The sequence below is a fragment of the Bombina bombina genome, chromosome 3 (genome assembly GCF_027579735.1).
Source record: "Bombina bombina isolate aBomBom1 chromosome 3, aBomBom1.pri, whole genome shotgun sequence".
NCBI classification, from domain to species: Eukaryota; Metazoa; Chordata; class Amphibia; order Anura; family Bombinatoridae; genus Bombina; species Bombina bombina.
This window is the reverse complement of record NC_069501.1, coordinates 363,050,116-363,073,171: the sequence shown is the minus strand read 5'-3', so window position 1 is coordinate 363,073,171 and position 23,056 is coordinate 363,050,116. Positions and strand designations below refer to the sequence as shown.

Below are 23,056 nucleotides of genomic sequence, written 5' to 3'. Positions count from 1 at the left end.
CAACTAATGAAACTTTAAAAAAATACATCTATATGTTAGTCATGGACTAATCTTTTCTTTGAATGCATCATTCTATCTAGCATGTATTTAGTGTTTAATGTCCCTTTAAAGCACTGATTGTGGATTTGAATTTTGAAAAGAGTGGATAATCATTTATATAATAATTGATTTAATAGGTTCAAATTACCCTTTCAATACATCATCAATATATATTTGCCAGGACTAAAGCATTTTATTGTTTTTATTTGCATTTTTGATGATAAAAGTTTATTACAAAATGCTTCTAAAATTAAACTGAAAAGTCACATTACATTAAAATACACTTGAAAGCTGTCACTTTTCTTTTTCTAATTTGTAAAAGACATTTCTGCCTTTGGTGCTATCCACTGCCCTAAAAATGTGCAGTCCTGTTAATTATTAATATTTATTTGCAAAGCGCCAAAAAATGCATGCAGTGCTGAGTTCACACACGAGTACACAATGATACTGTTTTATGGTAAAAAAAAAGTTCAAGTTATACAAAGATATATAACAGAGTAAAGGATACAAATATGAAAAGAGGACACGGCTTTAATACATGACTCCTATATCAATTCTGGATTTGCTGTCAGCATGCAGGTATGGAAATAATGTCGAAAAAGCAGTGAAAAGTGCCTAGGGCAGAGGTGTCTGGCAGAGAGAAGCAGCTTTCAGGGGTAAATATTTTATTTTTAAAATGACATATTTACAAATCTTGCACTTTTATAAAATAAAATTAGTTTAATTTCCTTTAAAATAATATTTTAAGATACAGTAAATTAATATTTTAATGTAGTTTATGTGAAAGAGCATGTGTGATATGACACTTATTTACAACAACCTCAGCCCTAATTCTGTGTGTGTGACACGTTCATTAGGGAGCTATGATACAGAGAGGTAAGCAGAACCTAGCAGCGAACTGCTGTCTTAGACAAGACCCCTTGCAGTGACAGTCACAATCCTTAGGAATTGCATTCACAGCACACGATTCATTACACCTTTACTTTGTTTAACCAATAGGGCTCTTAGGCTGCCACTCTGCTTTCCATTAACGCCATTGGTTTGTTATCCATGGACTCTCTCCGCCTACTTAATCACAGAATGATGCGATTGGTTGCTGCATGGATTTCATGAAACATTATTTAAACGGTGTCATTGCAGCAACTACAGTATAAACTTGCCCGTATGAGTAACTGACACTTACATGTACGATTATGATTGATATATTATATAGATTAGTAAAAACAAAAACATTGTATCAATTATGTGCACACTGTCACACACCAGATGCCCCGTCTTTCTGAAAAGTGCGCGCGACACCCGCAAAAGGAACGCGCACATCACGCTCCCTGAGGCAATTCTGGAACGTACGCGCTTGGAAACCTAAGCGCGAGCCCCGACGTCAGCCCTAAAAATTAGGGTCGGTGAACGCGCGCGGCCTTAGCTCAGGTCGATTACGGTATACAGATCAGAAGCAAGAGAGGTGGGTGCAGCGAGATGCGCGCGCGCTGACCGACGTCAGATTTGAAATGTGGGACAGAGTTACCATTGGAACGGACACGGTAATTTAAAGCAGCAGCTATCAGTGAACGCGCTTGTCCGTGACCGGCATCTCGAGGCGTGGCCGGCGCCCAGATTGTGTCAGCGCCGGGAGGCGCTCGGTTTCCTGGGGGATGGCGCTGTACGGGCTAAGCGGCGGCCCTGCTATGTAGAGTGGCCGGCTCGCCATGGTCCATTGATGAAAGGGGAGGATATTGTACATCATCTTTTTCCTGTTTCCCCTCTCCTTGTAACCGTGAAGGATTGCATTGACCACCCATTAAGGATTTTATATCGTTGACTTGGACCTAATTTTCTGTGGATTACTTCAATAACCTCAGGACCATGGCCGACGACGACGTGCTGTTTGAAGATGTGTATGAGCTCTGTGAGGTCATTGGGAAGTAAGTTGTAAATGCTCTTGGTTTATAATGGTTGTGTGTAGTAAGATACAAACCGTACACATCTGTTGTAATGGATGTCAGCAAATACCTTTCCATGTACATTATATGCGAGATGATATACATACAGTTGTCCTTATGTATTACTGACAGGGCATGTTGTAGACATTACACACCCATATACTTGCTCCTGACCGGCGTACCTGTGTTGCATGTTATCCTTCCTATTCTGCACAAATGGTCTTGCATTAGCTGATTGTATCCATATGGTTTCGTGTTACAAGGGATTGGCTTTCTCTATCCATCCAAATACACTGACAATGGGCATGGAAAGGGGGGTTAATTATACCAGTTCACAACTAGAAGTCTCTCCTTTTAACCCCTTGATTGCTCTTGTGCAGCCCATTAAAAGTCCTGAGGTGCAGCTGCAAGGTTCAGAAATGTGGAATGATGCTGCAGCCTTTGACATGAGCATCCTTTCACTTCTGTGATGGGCAGTATATTTTAGCTATTCAGTATATTTCAATGTGTCAGATCTTACTCCTGCATCGTTGCATCACAATTTATTTTTCCACCACTTATATTAATAATGTTGTGTTTGTTGTGTCTTATATCCACTATGTCTGGGACCTCCATTTATGATTGTGTACAGGCCTTTAGCAGGGAGGTTGGTTAATGACTTGTTTTTATCGTCTTATACTATTAGCTTTCACATTTTACACAATTAAAAAAGTTGAGTTTTCAGATCAACCGCTCCCCAAATGTAAACTTGTAAATCCTAATCGTACAAGGTTGCCAACTGTATTTATCTTGCTGTTTCTTGCAGCATGTGACTGCAAATGTGTTTTCACTTTAATCACACAACTGTAAGCATGAATGTGCAAGAGTGATGGATTGCATAGTTACTACTAGCTAATGTGAAGATTTTTTTTTTTCTCTTCCTTATGGTACTTTCACTAAATGGAATGTGTACTGTGTCTACACAGACTGTTGCTTACCTTGAAACATTTTCAATACTTTTTCACTTTCAAATAACTAATGGAAATTTGTATTAGCACATTTACTCTAATATATCTTTCTCCATTCGTTATCTATGCTGATCATAGATCTTCCATATAGTTGTGTTTTTTGTGTTTTCAGCTGGCTTTCAGGAAGTATATATATATCTCTTTTTGGTTTTGTTAGTATGCTCACATATAAACTGAATAAAATCCAGTGGGTAAAGGCATTGGAGGCCTGGCAGCATGTGGCAAAAATAAGGCTGTTACTTCACTCCCAGCCAATCCTGAGCCATATAGTCAGTAATTCATGGGATAGATCAGTTGTAACTGGTGATGTTCGAAGCATCCATGTCTTTTTAGCTATTTGAAATTAATGGAAGATCTGAAAAAATGATTCTTTTTTTTTTTTTAATCCCTCAGCCTCTTCCATACACCAGCTTTACAGTTGTCCCTTTTTAGTTTTAGGCCTGTCCTTCACTAATTTACGTGACATTCTGTAGTTTAAATTAGATTTTGATTCTTAAAGGTTACACAAATGTATCTTTTGGTGTTGAAATGTTTACTTGTTTCAGATTCCTTAGTTGCTAGTATTTTAGAACTAGTTGATTTATATGGTAAATGATCATGACCTTTTTAATTTTAGAATGTTTTTGTTTAAAGCAAATCAGAAACTACAAATAAGACTAATTAGTTAACATCGTAAATAGAATGTTTGTAAAGCAGTACAAGCTATATTAAAGTACATAATTTTCATGCTGACATCATTAAAGTGAAGGTAAAGTTCGATAGTTTTGAATTAAATCCTACACATATAAGGAAAAAAAATGTCACTTTCATTCATGAAAATTTATATATTTACATTGATCCTGTTTTGTCTCCGTTTTTAATTTCCATTTCGCTATATCAGAAATCAACTTTTTTTTTTTTTTTTTTTTTTTTTTTAACATGCTGGTCACGTTTTTTTCACCAGCCTATTGACTTTCAGGCCGTTAGGCGGCCGTCATTTGACTTCAGCATTGTCTTGTATGCTATGCGCATGCGTTTGTTGTTCTCGCTCACACTGGCAAGGCGAGCGCGGTCCCGTTTAGCGCATGCGTTACAAACTTGTATTTCAGAGAGGGTAGTAACCATTATTATTCTTAGAAACTGCAACAGGACGGGATTACCGCATGCGCATTGTTGACGTAACCGTGTTAATGCGCATGCGCAAATCGTATACTCGCCGTGCACGAGCATTGTAGACACGTATAGAGCGGGTGGGACTGCTCTATACGTCACAGTATGAAAAATCAGGAAATGGCTCGTAGGAGGAGTTTTAAACGGAATGGTAGGGAAAAATCAAAGCCTAATATTATAATTATAAGTAATATTTTTAAAAAAATAACTTAGCGATTCTGTATGTCATATGTGTAAAAGTACAATACTTTAAAAAGACCGCTCTCACTTTACCTTCACTTTAACTGTAAATTGCTTGGTTAATCCATGTCTCTTGCTGCAATCCCTGTCAGACTGAAAAATACAACACTAGAAAGTGTATGGGGGGGGTCACCTGAAGGCAAACTGCTCAGTGTGTGAACTGTTTTTCAGTTTCTTGGATTCTGTAACTAAGTGGAATTCAGTTTAGTTCTTTGACTCAGTTATGAGGTACCCTTTTTTTTAATATTTGAAAACATTCTTACAACATAACATGGTTTGTCATAACATTTATAATCTTAATCTGTTTTATCTCTTGGTGCTGAAAATAATTTTAAAAATAATGAAACATTTTTGAATATTTTATTTTCCTATTTACAGATAAGGACCTACAATTTATATTATGTGATGTGCACTGGTGTGCTTATAATTTTGTTTCTTAAAGGGACAAAGTCAAAAATAAACTTTCATGATTCAGATAGAACATGCAACTTTCCAATTTACTTCTGTTATCAAATTTGCTTAGTTCTATTGCTATCTTTAATTGAAGAGTAAAACTTGGTAGGCTCTAAAGAGCTCAGGAGTGTGCATGTGTCTAGTACTCTATGGCAGCAGTGTTTACAACATTGTATAACAAAGCCTAAAAATAATGTTTCAAATCACTGCTGCCATAGAGTACTAAAGACACGTGCACACTCCTGGGTTCTTTAGAGCCTACCAAGTTTTACTCTTCAATAAGATACCAAGAGACTGAATCAAATTTAACAGAAGTGAAAGGGAAAGTTGTTTAAAATTGCATGCTCTATCCGAATCATGTAAGTTTAAAGTGAAGGTAAAGTTACCTTCATGTCTATGTCTAATATAACTCTTTGTTTAAAATCAATAGCACTTTAATTCATGAATTTTCTTAAAACGTAATGTAAATCAAGATATCGCTGTTTTAACTCACTTTTTTAATGACCGCAAAAACATCCCGTTATGTTTTATTGTTTTCCCTTCTAGATCACGTTTTCCTTTGCGCCAATTGAAAATCTGGCTGTTAGGCGGCCGTCACACCACGTCACCCCCCTACTTAATGTTATGCGCATGCTCTTCAATTTATTTCTTATTATCTAAATCCACGCGCGCTCCTGTTTCGCGCATGCATACTGGGATTACTTAGAAAATCCCATAATACGTCATCGTATTATTATTATTACGGGCTACTCCGATATGGACAAGTGCATCACTTTACCCCTCAAACTGTAAATTGGAAGTACCGCTTTAATCTAATAGTTTATTAACATATTTTATCTCTGACAGTATAGTAGTCAATGAATATAGTAATTCATTGACTACTATGTGTCAACGGCGATTGGCGCATGCCTAGTTGGAATTAACTTTGTGAACGCGCTTTGGTGGAACCGAAGATGTCACACTCAGGAGAACAAGGAAGTAGCGGAAGGGAGGAGTCTGCCGCAAGACGGTACAGACTTTCAAACATAAATATTATAAATACTATAGCTAAAAGATAAAAAATATATTAGCGACTGGATTAAGGTGCTATAAATAAATACTTGGCCAATTTCAATAGCTGTCAAATTTACCTTCACTTTAATGTTGACTTTACTGTCCTGGAAATTACAATAAGGATAAATCACTCTTGAGAGTCCCACACAATGTTTTTAGAGCATCATCTAAAGTTTGGTTTTGATGCTTGGAGCAGGGAATATAGAATCACTTGTGGGAAAGTATTCGGCACATGTTGGAATATGCATTAGTGGTGATAAATGTTAAATCACACACAAGAAAACGAAGGTTGCAGGAGGACAAGCTCTCAAGTAGAGAACCTGTCCGCATGCATTCACCACTTGCGAGGCTGCATCCTGTGCAGAATGTAACAATGCACAAGAGCTCTCTTGTGCAATGCCGCCCCCTGCTTTCCCGCAACCAATTGCACAAGAGTAGGGCATGTCGATTACTCCTACCCCAGAGACAGAACTTTTATTCACTTTCTGATGAGATTTTTTTAGTGAAAAATGTTCTGCGGTTTATTTCTGAATAAAAATTAAATTTTAAATAAGGCAGTTTTACTACAGCACCAGTTCAATTGCAATTTGTTGATTAACTGGAAAATAAAATGATTGAAGTTTTTTTTATATAGTGTAGCAGTTGAAAATTGCATTACAAATTGGCTGCAGACAAAAAAATAAATTTTGTTAAAGGGACAGCAAACTTAAAAAATGTTATATAATTCTGCACATAGTGCAGAACTATATAACATTATCTTAGCGACAGCTTTTAAAAGATTTTAGCTGTCAAAATTGAACTTACCTGTTCTCCTCTCCATGATCTTCTGATTAGGTCTTCTTTTTTTTAAAAGAGCTTCGCGGGTGCGCTTTCTAATCGCATGCCCGATCGTGCTATTGAACTGATTGTAGTGCGCTCCCTGCTACCAGAGCGGGAGCGCCCTACATTCAGTTTAATAGTGCGATCGGCGTGATGTGAGGAGACGGCACACCAGTGAAGCGCTTTTGAAAAAGACCTAATCGGAAGATCATGGAGAGGAGAACAGGTAAGTTCAACTTTGACAGCTAAAATCCTTTGAAAGCTGTTGCTAAGATAATTTTATAAAATTCTGCACTATGTGCAGAATTATATAACATTATTTTCTAAGTTTACTGTCCCTTTAAGTCTTTAAAATGTCTCTTGAATAAATTTCGTTTTTTTTTTCTCTTGGTCTAACATCACAAGGTAGAAGTCTAGTAATAAAGAAGGTGCATTGCTCACAAGAACATCTTACTTTCAGAAGTCACAGCCTTACAAACCCGGAAAGGCTAGAGGGCAGGGTTGAAATAATCCCTATGAGACAGTCAACAATAAATGCACTGTTGCTTTGCAGCGCTGCTCCATATTTGATTCTTCTCTTCAAATAGTACTTTACTCTGGATGCACTGTGTTAATGAAAATGTACACAGTGCAGCCAGAGCAAAGCTCTGTTTGAAGAGAACGGTGTGGAGTAGTGCTGCAAAGTGAGAGCGCTAACAGTTCCTGTTTGTGTATAATTCTTTCTGCAGACATGCTGCATTTTCTGCGATGATATCTCGGATCACAGCATGTTCTGCCTTGTGCCCCTAACAAGCAAGTGTTGTGGTGATTTACTCAAGGCAAAAGAAGCAATTTCTTTGCTCTTATTTGTGGTTGTAGGTTTGCTTCTGCACTTCTGCACCTTAAAGCCTCAAGCTACTAATGCAGCTTTAATCTTAGCCATAGAATGCAAACATAGATACTTTTTGTTGCACCATTTTTTTTATTGTATTGTTTTTCTTATGTACAAGGTGTTTGAGATTATGAATCGGGAAGTGTTTGACATTTTGATTTGTCCCAAATGTTCTTTCTTATTTAGTGTTCTTGAAATATTTGCATATCGTCTTAACTGTAGAACTTTAAACTGTTCCATGGCACCCACATATTGCTTATAAAAGGAGCTTGAAATTCAAAATTTAAACATTCACGGTACAGATTATGTATGTGGGCAATTTTTAAGAGATTTTTCAATTCACTTGTCTTGCCTTTGGCTCACAGATGTTTGTAGTTAGGTCCCAGTAGTGCAGTGCTCGACATATCTGTGTAACAATATTTAGGAGCCAGACATATTTTTAGGAGCCAGACAGAGGTAATTGCATATAGATATGTGGAGAATAACTCAGTTAGGAACCACGGATAAAATTCTAGGAGCCAGTGGATCCCTGGGTTTGTCGAGCCCTGCAGTAGTGCATTACTGCTCTGCAGGGGTAAACACAATTACAGCATTTTATTAGTGCACTTTTGCTTGCATATAATTACGTAACTCCTGCAATGTATTACATCAGGGGTGGGCAAGACGTAGATCGTGGTCTACCATTGGACCGTGAGTGAATTATGAGGTGACCGCCTGGAAGATTTCAAAAATCTGCATAATAAGAGAAACATTTCTCACACATCTAGATTATGAGTGAAGAGCTTGCCACCGTAGATATATGAGAAATGTTTCTCTTATGCAGACTTTTGAAATCGTCTATGACGGCGGTATGTGTACTTCAGCATGCGCGACGTGGTTGTAGATGAACTTGCTGCCCCAGCTTTGGTTACTGCCTGTCCCAGACTTCTACTTTTTGTCTCGAGTGGTCAGTCCATAGTACAGACTTCATGTGCCAGGCTGAGATGTTGCTCGGTATCCCTGGGTTTGGCAGTTCCAGGTCCTGCTCTGATATTCTGCTGCTTCTTTCTAGTTCTGACCTCCGTTACTTGTCACCAGGCTCTGCTGGGTGAATGGTCTGGTGTTTTTTTTCCCAGGGTCTGTTACTTCCCTCAGGTTCTTTTACTTACTCTGTACCAGGCTTTGATGCTGCTTTCTGATACTTTCTCTGACACACTAATATTAGCTATACTTTGTGCTAATTTCTGCAGCTTTCTGTCCCCAGAATTTGTCGTCACCAGATTGTGCAGGTCAGTGCTGTTGCTGTGTAAGGTGGTACAGAGCCTGCAAGTCCTGCTGCTGTCCCAACTATTTGCAATAGTCTTCAGCTACTAGCAGGTGGATGGAGAGCAGCCAACGGGACCTGTCCCCTAATCAACCTGACATGGCGTCCAGCCAGTAAAATTACTTTGTAGAATGAGTCTGTCTATGATTGGCTGAGAATAGCTCGTCATCGTTGTACCTGAGCTGTGAGTTTCTCATGTGTTCCAGGCTTGACTACTCCGCTAGCCCTAGACTCGAGCCATCTTGATTGAGACTACTTATTCATACGCAGAGGCGCGGTACACAGATAAGGTTGCTTGATGGTCCCAGCATGACAATGAGAGAACTCTCACAGTAAGTAAAGAGCGCGTCTGTATTTATTAAATAGGGCGGCTGATTTTTAAAGCTTTATTATTTGAGGCAAAAATAACATTTTCAGCCAGCAAGTCCTACAATTTTCAGCCAATGACTAGTGTGTTTTTTCTTCTTCTTCCTTTTTTTTTTTTTTTTTCTAGGTGACCACATCACTTGGAATACAATTAGTGGTAGCCCTTGTCTTACATAAGCCTGCCCACCCCTGTATTACATGGTTGTCAGCTCCAGAGCAATAAAACATCTGGTGAGCTAATCACAATATGCATATGTGCATAGCCACCAATCAGTAGCTTCCCACTAGTAGTGCATTACAGCTCCTGAGCCTACTTAGGTATGCTTTTCAATAAAGGATGCCAAGAGAGCTAAATACAACTTATAATAAAGTGCAATATTCAATGACTTTTCAATTTATTTCGATCTGAACCATGAAAGTTTAATTTTGACTTGATTTCTTTACTGTAGTAAATAAGTTATCTAAAAAATGATCTGCAGTACTTGACACTTTGGTAAATAACCAGGGCCTCGATCCGATATGCAGCGTCGCCTGCAAAAGCCGGTGACTCAAAATTTTGCGCTGGTTTGGTATCACATATACGGCGTAACAGAAGTTACGCTCGTATGTTTCTGCCTTCGGCCGTAGTTTTTTGGCCCATAGACAGGTATACCAAACCAGCGCAGTTTGGTATCCAATATACAGCGTAAGGACTTACGTGGCGAAAATGGAGAAATCCTACTCCATTTTCACCTCGCCACAAATTGCAGGTGTAGTAAGCCTTAAACTGTCTATTGGAGCCCCGTAACTCCCTAAACTAGCTGCAAAATAAAACCGAACACCTAACGCATGCGCAATGTCTATCTACCTGTCAACCGCGATCCCCCGCCACAATCCCTAATAAAGTATTTAACCCCTAAACCGCCGCTCCCGGAACCCGCCGCCACCTACATTAAACGTATAACCCCCTAATGTGAGCCCCTACACCGCCGCCATCTACATTACCTACCCCCTAATGTGAACCCCTTACACCGCCGCCATCTACATTACCTACCCCCTAATGTGAACCCCTTACACCGCCGCCACCTACATTACCTACCCCCTAATGTGAGTTCCTACCCCGCCGCCAGCTATATTAAAATTATTAACCCCTAATTTAATCCCCCTACACCCCCGCCACCTATATTAAATTAATTAACCCCTAAAATACTAAAATATCCCTACCACTAAAGTCTAACCCTTCAAATAGCCCTGAAAAGAGCTTTTTTCGTGGCATTGCCCCAAAGTAAACAGCTCTATTGCCAGCCCTTAAAAGGGCTTTTTGCGGGCCATTGCCCTAAAGTAATCGGCTCTTTTACCAGCCCTTAAAAAGGATTTTTGCGGGGCATTGTCACAAAGTAATCAGCTCTTTTGCCTCTAATCTAAATCCCCCTACACCGCCGCCACCTATAATAAATGTATTACCCCCTAATCTAATCCCCCTACACCGCTGCCACCTATATTAACCATAAATATATATATATATATATATATATATATATATATATATATATATATATATATATTTTAACAACCCTATCTTACTCTAACACCCCTAACTAAATTCTTATTAAAATAAATCTAATATTATTAATTAATATATTCCTATCTAAATACTTACAAAAAAATAAACCCTAAGATAGCTACAATATAATTAATAATTACATTGTAGCTATTTTAGGGTTTATATTTATTTTATAGGTAACTTGGTATTTATTTTAACTAGGTACAATATCTATTAAATAGTTAATAACTATTTAATAGCTACCTAGTTAAAATTACCAATTTACCTGTAAAATAAATCCTAACCTAAGTTACAAATACACCTACACTATCAATAAATTAAATAAACTACAAATATCTAAACTAAATTACAAAAAATAAAAAGATTACAAGAATTTTAAGCTAATTACACCTATTCTAAGCCCCCTAATAAAATAATAAAGCCCCCCAAAATAAAAAAATGCCCTACCCTATTCTAAATTAAAAATTAACCAGCTCTTTTACCAGCCCTTAAAAGGGCTTTTTGCAGGGCATGCCCCAAAGTAATCAGCTCTTTTGCCTGTAAAAAAACCCAACAATACCACCCCCCAACATTACAACCCACCACCCACATACCCCTACTCTAAACCCACCCAAACCCCCCTTTAAAAAACCTAACACTAATCCCCAGAAGATCTCCCTACCTTGAGCCGTCTTCACCCAACCGGGCTGAACTCTTCATCCAGATGTGGTCCTCCATCCCGGCGATGTCTTCATCCAAGCGGCAAAGAAGAGGTCCTCCATCGGGGCGAAGTCTTCCTCCAAGCGGCATCTTCAATCTTCTTTCTTCGGAACTCCGACGCAGAATATCCAGCTGGCCCAACGACTGAAAGACGAATGAAGTTTCCTTTAAATGACGTCATCCAAGATGGCATCCCTCGAATTCCGATTGGCTGATGGGATTCTATCAGCCGATCGGAATTAAGGTAAGAAAATCTGATTTGCTGATTCAATCATCCAAACAGATTCAAGTTCAATCCGATTGGCTGATCCAATCAGATTGAGCTCGCATTCATTCGTCTTTCAGTCGTCGGGCCAGCTGGATGTTCCACGTCGGAGGTCCGAAGAAAGAAGATTGAAGATGCCGCTTGGAGGAAGACTTCGCCCTGATGGAGGACCTCTTCTTTGCCGCTTGGATGAAGACATCGCCGGGATGGAAGACCTCTTCTTTGCCGCTTGGATGAAGTCATCGCCGGGATGGAAGACCACATCTGGATGAAGAGTTTGGCCCGGCTGGGTGAAGACGGCTCAAGGTAGGGAGATCTTCTGGGGGTTAGTGTTAGTTTTTTTTAAGGGGGGTTTGGGGGGGTTTAGAGTAGGAGTATGTGGGTGGTGGGTTGTAATGTTGGGGGGTGGTATTGTGTTTTACTTTGGGGCATGCCCCGCAAAAAGCCCTTTTAAGGGCTGGTAAAAGAGCTGGTTAATTTTTAATTTAGAATAGGGTAGGGCATTTTGGGGGGCTTTATTTTATTAGGGGGCTTAGATTAGGTGTAAGTAGCTTAAAATTCTTGTAATCTTTTATTTTTTGTAATTTAGTGTTTTGTTTTTTTTTGTTATTTAGTTTAGTGTATTTAATTGTATTTTAGTTTAGATATTTGTAGTTTATTTAATTTATTGATAGTGTAGGTGTATTTGTAACTTAGGTTAGGATTTATTTTACAGGTAAATTGGTAATTATTTTAACAAGGTAGCTATTAAATAGTTATTAACTATTTAATAGCTATTGTACCTAGTTAAAATAAATACCAAGTTACCTGTAAAATAAATATAAACCCTAAAATAGCTACAATGTAATTATTAATTATATTGTAGCTATCTTAGGTTTTATTTTATAAATATATATATATATATATATATATATATATATATATATATATATCTATATCTATATCTATATCTATATCTATATATATATATATATATCTATATATATATATATATCTAATAACTATATTGACCCTAATATAATTAGGGTTAATATAGCTGGCGGCGGTGTAGGGGGATTAGATTAGGGGTTAATGTATTTAATATAGCTGGCTGAGGGGTAGGAGCTCACATTAGGGGGGGGTAGGTAATGTAAGTTGCGGCGGTGTAAGGGGCTCACATTAGGGGGTAGGTAATGTAGGTGGCGGCGGTGTAAGGGGCTCACATTAGGGGGTAGGTAATGTAGGTGGCGGCGGTGTAAGGGGCTCACATTAGGGGGTAGGTAATGTAGGTGGCGGCGGTGTAAGGGGCTCACATTAGGGGGTAGGTAATGTAGGTGGCGGCGGTGTAAGGGGCTCACATTAGGGGGTAGGTAATGTAGGTGGCGGTGGGGTCCGGGAGCGGCGGTTTAGGGGTTAATGCATTTATTATTAGGAGAGTGAGGGGGGATAGCGGATAGAAGGGTATACGTGTCGGGCTATGTTTGGGAGGCGTGTTAGACAGTACGGGAGATTTAATACTTTAGTCAGGTTTTTTAGGCGTCGGCAATTTCTAAAGTGCCGTAAGTCACTGGCGACTCCAGAAATTTGTACTTACGCAGATTTCTGGACATCGCTATTTTGTCAGACTTACGGCACTTTAGCATCTGACGGCGCCGTATATGGGATAGCTCGAGTTGCGAGCTGAAACTACGGGCTGCGCAGTTTTCCACGCTTGTGCCGAAACCTGCGCCTTATATCGGATCGCGCTCCAGATATGTATATCCTGATCTTATTACGCTTACTCATATGGACATGAAAAGAACATTATTTTTTTTCCAAATTTTTTTTTTTTTTTTTTTTTTTAGTGAAGTCTGTGCATGGGACCTACTACATTATTGTTCTCACAGACTGTCTCCAAATCTGGCTTCTGTCTACCTTAACATAGCACTGTGTTGCCAGCAATTAAGTTTGTGTGGAGCAGAGAGCTATGCAAGTGCAGTGAGTGGAGAACCAGTTACAGAAAAAACACAGAACGGTACTGGCGCAATAGTAAGTAGTAGTGGATAAAAGTATGAATAAAATAGAAGTCTACTTACACCACCATTCAGGGGTAAAGTGGAAATCTATAAGAGGCGCCAGATGAAAAAAGACAAGGGGAAATACCAATAAAATCAAAATAAAAAAAATAAACAAAAATAAACAGAAGTACACAAATGCACAAGGAGGAAATAATAATCGGTTACAAGCAACAATGCTGTATATGTAACAAAATGGCTATATCACCAAAATAGTTAAGAACTAGAGGATTAACGTCCACAGGTGACAGTCCCAAGAGTCTCCAATAACTCAGAGTACAGGAAGCTTATTTTGATATGTACAGCCAAACACTTCGGTAACTATAACAAAAGAAGGAAAAGAAAGCGCCTCATAGGGTAGACCAGCAAGACAGTGTAAAAATGGGCAAAGGGGTAGAAAATACTAACAAGGTAGAAAGCACAAAGAGTGCAATTCAGGCAGGCTGTGTCATCAAAGTCGCCCGACAGACTTGCACACAACGGCACTCAGAGGTATACGGTCCATGGAAGGATGGTCGCAAACAGCAATGGACACACCTGGAACACAGTTAAGTAGTCACCTCACACAACGGCAACACCGTAATCCACTCAGGAAAAGCTGACAGAAGACCGCACGTAGCAATGCTCTCAGTGGTAGCACCAACTTCACTTCAGGGTGCGGCTTAAACTTCCAAGAGGTTTAGAGGTGGATTAGGAATAAATGCTGAGAGGAGGAGGGTTAGCTAGATACGGGGTGTACCAATGTAGCAATAGCTGTGAAAAGGGGTTCCCCAACAGGTTAAATGTTCCAAGCAGCAGAGGTTAAAACCATTTATTAAAATGTAAAGCAAAAGGGCATATAGCAACGTGTTTCTCAGTGTCGCAGCACCGGTTGATCAGGCTATATCATATATTCGATATAGCCTGATGAAACGAGATATAGCCTGATGATAACTAGCTTTGTTTGTTGTAATTTTGGGATGATAACTTGTATGTGTTCACTACATTTTTGTGCTCACGCTCAGCTGGTATCAATTTTCTTTACACCGGTGCCCATTATTGCTGCTATATTACTTACTGTGCAGGCACACCTAGATTCAATTAGGATTCAGAAAATCAGCATTTTAATGGACTGAATAAAGAATAAGGGGCACAGATTATTAGAAGGGTAGTTTTGAAGCTTTTAGAATGATTTTGTAGTGCAAATGTCTTTGCAAAATACAGTGTAGATTGCTTTATACTCTCACTCATATACTTTCAACATCCTTTTAACATGGCCACAGAAAAATAAAGGAGTGCATAAAGTGAAATAACTTGTGCTTTTTTGTTATTGACTACTCTATTTTAAATATTATTCTTGTAATAGAGGCATTTAAGTACCTTTTTTATATGGTGCATAAATATATAGAAGGAAAAATAAAATGAGTATTTTAGAGCAAGGCTCAACACACCCAGGCGCTAGGCTCCTTGAAATTGTGCCCTGGTTTAGAGTCCTGAAACCATCCATAGCACCTGAAATTTAGCTTGGTGCAGCTGGGTACTTTCTATACTTCACAACTGCCAAATACTAAATGTATTGTTTATTATATAATGTGTGTGTAATATTAATATATAAAATTTCTGCCTCCTAGATTATGAAAAAAATTAACACTTGTGTGTGAAGGATAACACACAGTCTACATCTGCACAATGCCTAGAGTGTGGATGACAACTGCTTCCCTCCTGAGCGGGGCTATTTTTATAACTAATCACGACTCTCTGCGCCTCAAGCAGTTATGAAGTGGGTTCAGCATTGCTGGGTGAACCTGGGAGTGCTGGTGGTGATACCAAACCCTGGGAAACATAAAAGTGCTGGGCTGCTGGATGCGGGTGGTGGCCAGAAAACCCCAAGATACACTGTTTACCTTCATGTCTTTGGGGGGGAAATGTAAGCACTGAGGAAATGCGGTGAGGTGGGTGACGTCACTACACATAAGTGTGGTAATGTCACCAACCCAGGAACCTGGAAGTGCTGCAAGGATCTTAAAGGAATAGTATACACCAATTTTTATATAACTGCTTGTGATAGACAATACTATAACCAAGAACATGCACAGATACTGATATAAAAATCCAGTATACAAACTCCCAGTTTAGCACTGGCACCCAGACAGAGCTGAGATAGCAGGAAGAACACACTCCGCTCCCCTGCATATGAAAAGACCCATTGCACAAACAGGAGCACGCAGGAATCTGATACTTTGGGGCTTGGTTAGGAGTTTGGAAATCAGGACTAGTAAATACAGTAGATTTGCATAAACAACAAATGCATGATAACAAGACAATGCAATATCACTTTGTCTGAACTTTAAATGATTAGTAGATTTTTTTATTTTTTTATTTTTTCTCTCTGACAAATTTCTGGAAAAAAGCCCTTCTCGGCCCTTTCCCTTTATCAGACCACTGCTTCCCTGCCCTGTTCACCACCTCTTAGAATTTCAATCTCCCCTGTGTCGTCTGACCGGGAAGATTGAAAGCTCCTGCCTGAGCGGGGTTGGTTGTATTTATGTATGTAAACTGTGTACTGGTGGAGACCATTAGGAGGGGTAAGTTAGAGAGCTGTTTCAGAGGGATCAGGGAGGTTGGAGGGTAAGGGGGGGAGATCCTACATTGCAGAGAAAAAAAAAAACTAGCCCTAAATCTTCATACAGGTATACCTCACTTTACAGCGATTCGCTAATACAGCGCTTTGTGGAGCTGAAGTTCAACCTCCAAGGATTTTGAAACAGTGCTGTAATCATCGTGAGATTGCGAGAAAAGTGACTGGCACCATTTTGTTATGCACAGTTCACTTTATTTACAGCATTACAGTGCAATCTGTGTCTCGGTGCTATAGTCTGGCAAATGTTACTACAGTAATTGTCACTATTTTACAGGTACAGTATTTATTAAATACTAATTGAATACTGTGCTGTGCTAGTGTTAAACTAAACGTAGCACTATTGCACCCATAATATAAGTTAGTTCAAACATGTTTTCAATATTTTAAACATTGAAAAGAAAGCTAAAACCGCCTTGTTTCACTTTAAGGCGGTTTTCACTTTACAGTGGGGCTCCGGTCCCTAACCCGCTATATGAGCGGGGTATACCTGTACTGGCAGACTACCAGTACCTAAGATGGAGGAGAGGGTTGTGTAGGGGGCGAGCTGTTTGGGAGGAATTAGGTAGGGATCAGGGAGGTGTGAGGAGTCAGTTGGGAGGGTAATACCTATATTATAATACTATTATGACTTTTTTCTCTAATATGTGAGTGCCTGTGTTAAAAACACTGGCTAAATATCTACCAAATAACAGTGGACTTTAATAATATTTATATTTATAAATATGTATATGTATACAATATGACCGTGTGTAAATAGTTTATGTAAAGATTTTCAATCAAAATGTTTGAAATTTTTTGTTTTTGTTTTAAAAGTATACATAAAGAACTACTAACAAAGATTCAAATGTATTGATTTTTTGTCACTATAATAATACTTCACTAATACTGCTGGTTAAAAAATTATTTATTTAGTTCATATATATATATATATATAAAACAAGTAACCATTTATAAGAAAACTGTGTAGTTGTATGTGTATATTTAAAAGAGTTGGTACCAACCAATGGGGGGGAAAAAATTAGTGTAATAATGTGCTAAAATTTAAAACAGTCGATGTAGCTAATAATAAGTACAGTTTTGTAAGTCAAACTCCCATAGGCGTAAAAAAAATCAATTAGGAGTATAAGCAACAATGATATTTTAGTTATGCTTAAAAAAAAAAAAAAAAAAACTCTAAACGCTTATGTAAGGCTAAAATGTATAGCTAGCAAACAATGGTTCATATAAATAGTATCGCTTATACTTTTTGAGAATCAGAGAGTAGTACGCGATGATCTCTAGTTTCTGTTATGTGATACAGTTCACGTTGGTATGTTATAATAACCAGCGGTGTGCAAGTAGAGGCTAAGTGAAACTTTTAACAAGTTTTTCCTTGGATGTTCCGGCGTGTATCTCTCCTGCGGTGCTACTGTGTCACTCTGTGTCCGGTTCCGGTCACGCCCACTTATTTGCGGGATTGACAGATGAGAAGCCAAGTGTATGGTAATCCTGTGAGGTGTGTTCTCACACCTGATCCGTTGTAGCAGTCTGTATCCAAAGCAACGCATTTCAGCTCCAGGGAGCCTTTCTCAATATACACATACAACTACACAGTTCTTTTAAATGGTTACTTGTTGATATATGTGAACTAAATAAATTATTTTTTAACCAGCATTATTAGTGAAGTATTATTATAGTGACAAAAAATCAATACATTTTGAATCTTTGTTAGTAGTTCTTTATGTATACTTTTAAAACAAATTTTTTTTTTTCAAACATTTCGATTGAAAATCTTTAAATAAACTATTTACACACGGTCATATTGTATACATATTTATAAATATGATTAAAGTCCACTCTTATTTGGTAAATATTTAGCCAGTGCTTTTAACACAGGCGCTCACATATTAGAGAAAAAAGTCATTTTATATACAGCAATTTTTTCAGATTACTTGGGGTGTCTGATTTTTATGTAGAGCCTTATCTACCACCAGCGCATAGATTTTTAGTAGTCGTTCTAATTTATAATACTATTATACTTACCAGCTAACTTACCCCTTCACTGCCAGTAATTTCAGAAGTGTGGTACTTACGCAGCTGCAATTAGCGGCCTTCTAAATTAAAAAAAAAAAACAATGTCAAAGCCATGTATGTCTATTTCTAAACAAAGGAAGTCCTAGAGACGCTTTTACAACTATTTGTGATATGACTGCACAAGGGGTATGTAAATGATTAATTTCAGTGAGAAACCCAAAGTTTTGTGAAAAAGTTAGCAAATTTCTTAATATCACATTTGGCAGAGAAACGGTAGCATTAAATATACCAAAAGGGGCTTTATAATACAGTGCTTGACAAATCCGTTTAAAAATGAGTAGCCAGTAAGAATATTTAGGAGCCAGGCATATTTTTAGAAGCCAGACAATTGTATTTGTATATAGATATATGGAGAATAACCCAAAAACTTAGGAGCCAGGGGTAAAATTCTAGGAGCCAGTGGCTCCCAGGCTCCTGGGTTTGTCGAGCCCTGTTACAATATATTATATATTTATTTCCTCTTCTCTCCCCTTAGAGCAGGGATGGGGAACCTTGGCCCTCCAGATGTTTCAGAACTACATTTCCCATGATGCTCAACTGGACTTCAGAATACCTAAACATTATGGTTAATGTAGTTCTGAAACATCAAGAGTGCCAAGGTTCCCCATCCCTGTCTTAGAGGAGCAAAATCAAGGGGTCTATAACCTTTTCATTGTTCCAAAATGGGCCAGAAAGTCCGTTCTTTCTTTAGATTTAAAACTCTAAACAAAGTTTTGAAAGTTCTCTTTCAAAATAGACTATTCTCATTATTGTTCATTTTCTGCAGGAGGGTCAATTTTTGTCTAACATAGACATAAGTTAACAGGCTTGATGGAAATCTTATGATTCCTGTTTATCAGGTGCATTTATCACAAGGTGTGGAAAACTATTTTTTATTTCATGGTGTGAGACTAAGCATTACCATTAGAATTTCTTGTACATTACAATTTTTACAGGATGGTCCGGAAAAAGTTTATCATTCAGTTCCCTTTAACCTCTTCAAAGCGCATGAGGCAATTCTCGTCATACATATCGCTACCTGTAGGCGTATGAAGTAGAGATGCACCGAAATGAAAATTCTGGACCGAAACCGATACCGAAAATTCAGGATGCCCCTAACCGAAACGAAACCGAAAGGATTTTTTTCTTTTTTTTTTTTTAACTACAGTGTGTGTGTAGCTGAGAGAGCTTGTAGGCGGGAAAGCTCCAACAAATGGGCGTGGTCACGTACCGTAGGGCGTGATCTGCAGTGAAACTAGTGGAGCTCTACAAGGGAGAGCGTGGTTATAGCCTGACAACAATACGAGGTGGAAATGTGTTTTGTTTTTGGGTGTAGTTATCCGTGCGATAGGTGTGGCTGCACCTAATCGTCTCATCGTATCTCCGCCTAGTTCCTGGTTTGGGTCTCACACTGACCCGTCAGATTATATGTCCGGAGCCCCAAATGGAGTCTGCCTGTCACCTATCACCAAGACCACCATACTTAGCTACGATCTTGCATGCAAGGTGGTTATAGAAAGTTACTGTGCTTTTTTGTATACACTGTCTGGTGGGTGCTAATTTGCACCAACTGTGTGCGAGCTTGGGGTTTATGCATATATAGTGTGCATGCATATTTGCCTCAGGCGAATAGAATGTCTACGCACAAGAGTCTGATGTATGAGCACTGTGTATAAGGCTTAAACATATTCACTGTGTGTACTTAGGGCTGTGTCTGATAATATCAAGTGTTTATAAACACTTATCCTCCTTTTGAAAACTGTATTTAGAACTTTTCTTCTAAAAAAAAAAAAAAAAAAAGGGCACTGCTGGTTTCAAATATTATCATGTCATGGTACTTATGTGTGTGCTCTGTGTACCATGCCAGTGCTGTGCTTCTCACCTTATGCTAAGGATAGACATTTAACTCAATAGAACAGGGGAGGGCTGTACATTTTTAGCCATATTGGTCCTCTTAGGGCCGAAATTGGAATTGCACATTTTCGGTGGCCCAAATTTTGGTGCATCGCTAGTATTATTCTTAAGTTCTGTGTAACAGAATCAGATTTAACCATTATTTTTTTAACCAATTGTTAAAATAAAGTACAGTATAGTCCTAGAAAACTATTATTATATGCAAAACAGTAAGTCAAGTAATTACTCAAACAGCAGCTCTAAGCTGGCATCAAATTTGGAATATGCTACACAATAATTTTACCGAAAATAAAAGGCCAAAAAAACGAGCCCTTCTCATAATGCTGGGGGATTGCGAATCAAATGCTGTTTTTGTGGATCGTTGGTGAACTAGTGGGCGTGGTGATGTCACCAAGGGGGCAGAACCAGGAAGCACAGTGTAGCTGCAAGAGAGCTGGATGTGGAGGTTCTACAAATCTCTCAATCTCAGCTCCCATAGCAGCTACATATCCCTGTTTTCAAAGTGAAAACTCTGCAGTACCACACCAAAGATCTTTTGTCTGTATAGTCAGGTGATCACTGTGGTAACAGTTAACACCTTTGCAAGAAATAAAGTGCTTTAACTTTCCTTCTTTATTTATAAAATATTTTACCAGGATGGATACATTGAGATTTCTCTCGTTTTTCCAAGTATGTCCTGGGTCCACAAAACATTGCATTGTTACAATAGGGTACTATAAAATACAGAAACAATATTAATATATGCAAAATTTTACATAGAACAGGTAGGAAAGATATAATCAACCATGACAGGTGCATTCTGTTTTGAGATATGTAGAGAGGTATCTCTTAAAGGATTTTAGGCTTGGGGAAGGTTTGAAAGTGTGCGGGAGGTCGTTCCATAATTGTGGTGCTCTGTAGGAAAATAAGAGTCCACAGTTCATTCCTTAATTTTGGGAAATACTGAACCTGGCCACCAGGAGGAGGCAAAGACACCCCAACCAAAGGCTTAAATACCTCTCCCACTTCCCCCATCCCCCACTCATTCATTGCCTTTCGTCACAGGAGGATGGCAGAGAAGTGTCAGAAGATTTCAGAGTAGTTCCTTAGCAGGGGTATCTGCCCTTCGATATTGGACTTGAGTTTTAAGTAGTCTTGTCAGCCTCTCAGTGAGAGCATTGATGAAAGTTAGTCTGGAGATGCAGGGAAAGTCTTTCTGCGAACCCATCCAGACTGCCTGCTAACAGCTCCTTAAGCAATCAGTGTTGACAAGTTTCACTGCCTGCTCGTTTTCTTCACTCAAGTCCATGTCAGGAGCGATGCTACAAGACTGTTACACTTGAGAGGCTGTGTTTCTTTTCCACAGCATTGATTGATTCTTGTAAGATCGTTTTAATTTTTACATATGTTGAAAACGCTAGAAGACAGGGTCACAGTGTGACTCCTATTATCCTAATAGAATCATGGGTTAATATCTCCTGAGTGGGATTATTGAACAGTGGGGATTAATCAAATGTGATGCTTTGATTTTATGCTGCTTTATGTGTGAGATTTCATTGGGCTCATAGACTGTTTATGTGGCTGGAACACACAGGTTTTTACTTTCACTTTGAACGCTGCACAGCTTGTAGCTTGGTGCACTTTTTCTCATAGCAGGGGCGGTCCTGCCTTGTGCACCACATGACCGGGAGTGGTCGCACTTTCAACTACCCTTTCCTGACCGAGCTAGCTGTCGGAGAAGACAATTTTTTTTTCCTCTGTTTTCTGTGGGTCTAGGAGGTGGTGAGTGCCCCAGCCATTGGGAGTATAAAGGTGCAATTTTTGTGAGAAATAAAAAGATCATTTTATTCTGTGTCCTACTATCATTAACTTAAGCTATGGAGGATTCTGATATTCTTGAGGGTACTCCCTCTATTCCAAATAATAATACCTGTTTATATTGTGAGGAGGCCTTGGTATGCCCGCTCTCTCAACTATGTTACACACAAGTTATTAGGTCTAAGAAGGTTTAACCCCTTTAGTACCACTGATCCATCTATCTACCTCTGAGGACTCGCTGTCCCGTGAGGTGCATACCCATCAGTCATCTCCCTCATCACATGCATCTTCCCGTAGCACGCCTGATCAGACTTTACTGCGCAGTTAAAGACGGCGGTGTCTGAGGCCCTTAGTGCTTTACCTGCCCTACCAAGCGCAAGCGAAAGGTTAAACGTAGCTCTCCTGTCCAGGGATCATCAAGTTAATTATCTGTTTTTCAATTATCCAAGGATGGGTCACATTCTGAGTCTTCAGAGGGTGAATTTTCTGGGTTGGAGTCTGCTACCTTTAGGCCTCCTGCTGCGGAGGAACCAGCCTTTAGATTTAAGATTGAACACCTACGTTTTCTTCTAAAGGAGGTTCTGTCTACATTTAGAGGTTCCAGAGGCCAAGCTGCCTGATGAACCTTTGATCTCTAAATTAGACCAAATTTACGAGGACAGGGTAGTGCCATTAACTATTCCTCTACCTATAAAAATGGTGAACATTATTCAGAACGAGTGGGATAGAATTGGATCTTCCTTTAAAAAAATAAATAATAAAAAAAAATAAAAATTTTTTTTTGGAGTTGTTGGGTTCCGTCCCTAAGGTGGATGGTGCTATCTCCACACTGGCCAAGCGTACTACTATCCCACTTGAGGATAGCTCGTCGTTCAGAGATCTGATGGATAAGT

The 23,056-nt window shown here is 38.9% G+C and overlaps 1 protein-coding gene across 1 annotated transcript in view; it reads left to right on the top strand.

Annotated features, from left to right (window-relative positions):
- Positions 1-1,363: 1,363 nt before the first annotated feature.
- Positions 1,364-23,056, top strand: part of CASK (calcium/calmodulin dependent serine protein kinase) — a gene marked incomplete in the record, with an annotated part of 883,427 nt that continues 861,734 nt past the window's right edge. The window contains 1 exon segment of the mRNA XM_053706489.1: positions 1,364-1,961. Coding sequence (XP_053562464.1) covers positions 1,903-1,961 — 59 coding nt within the window.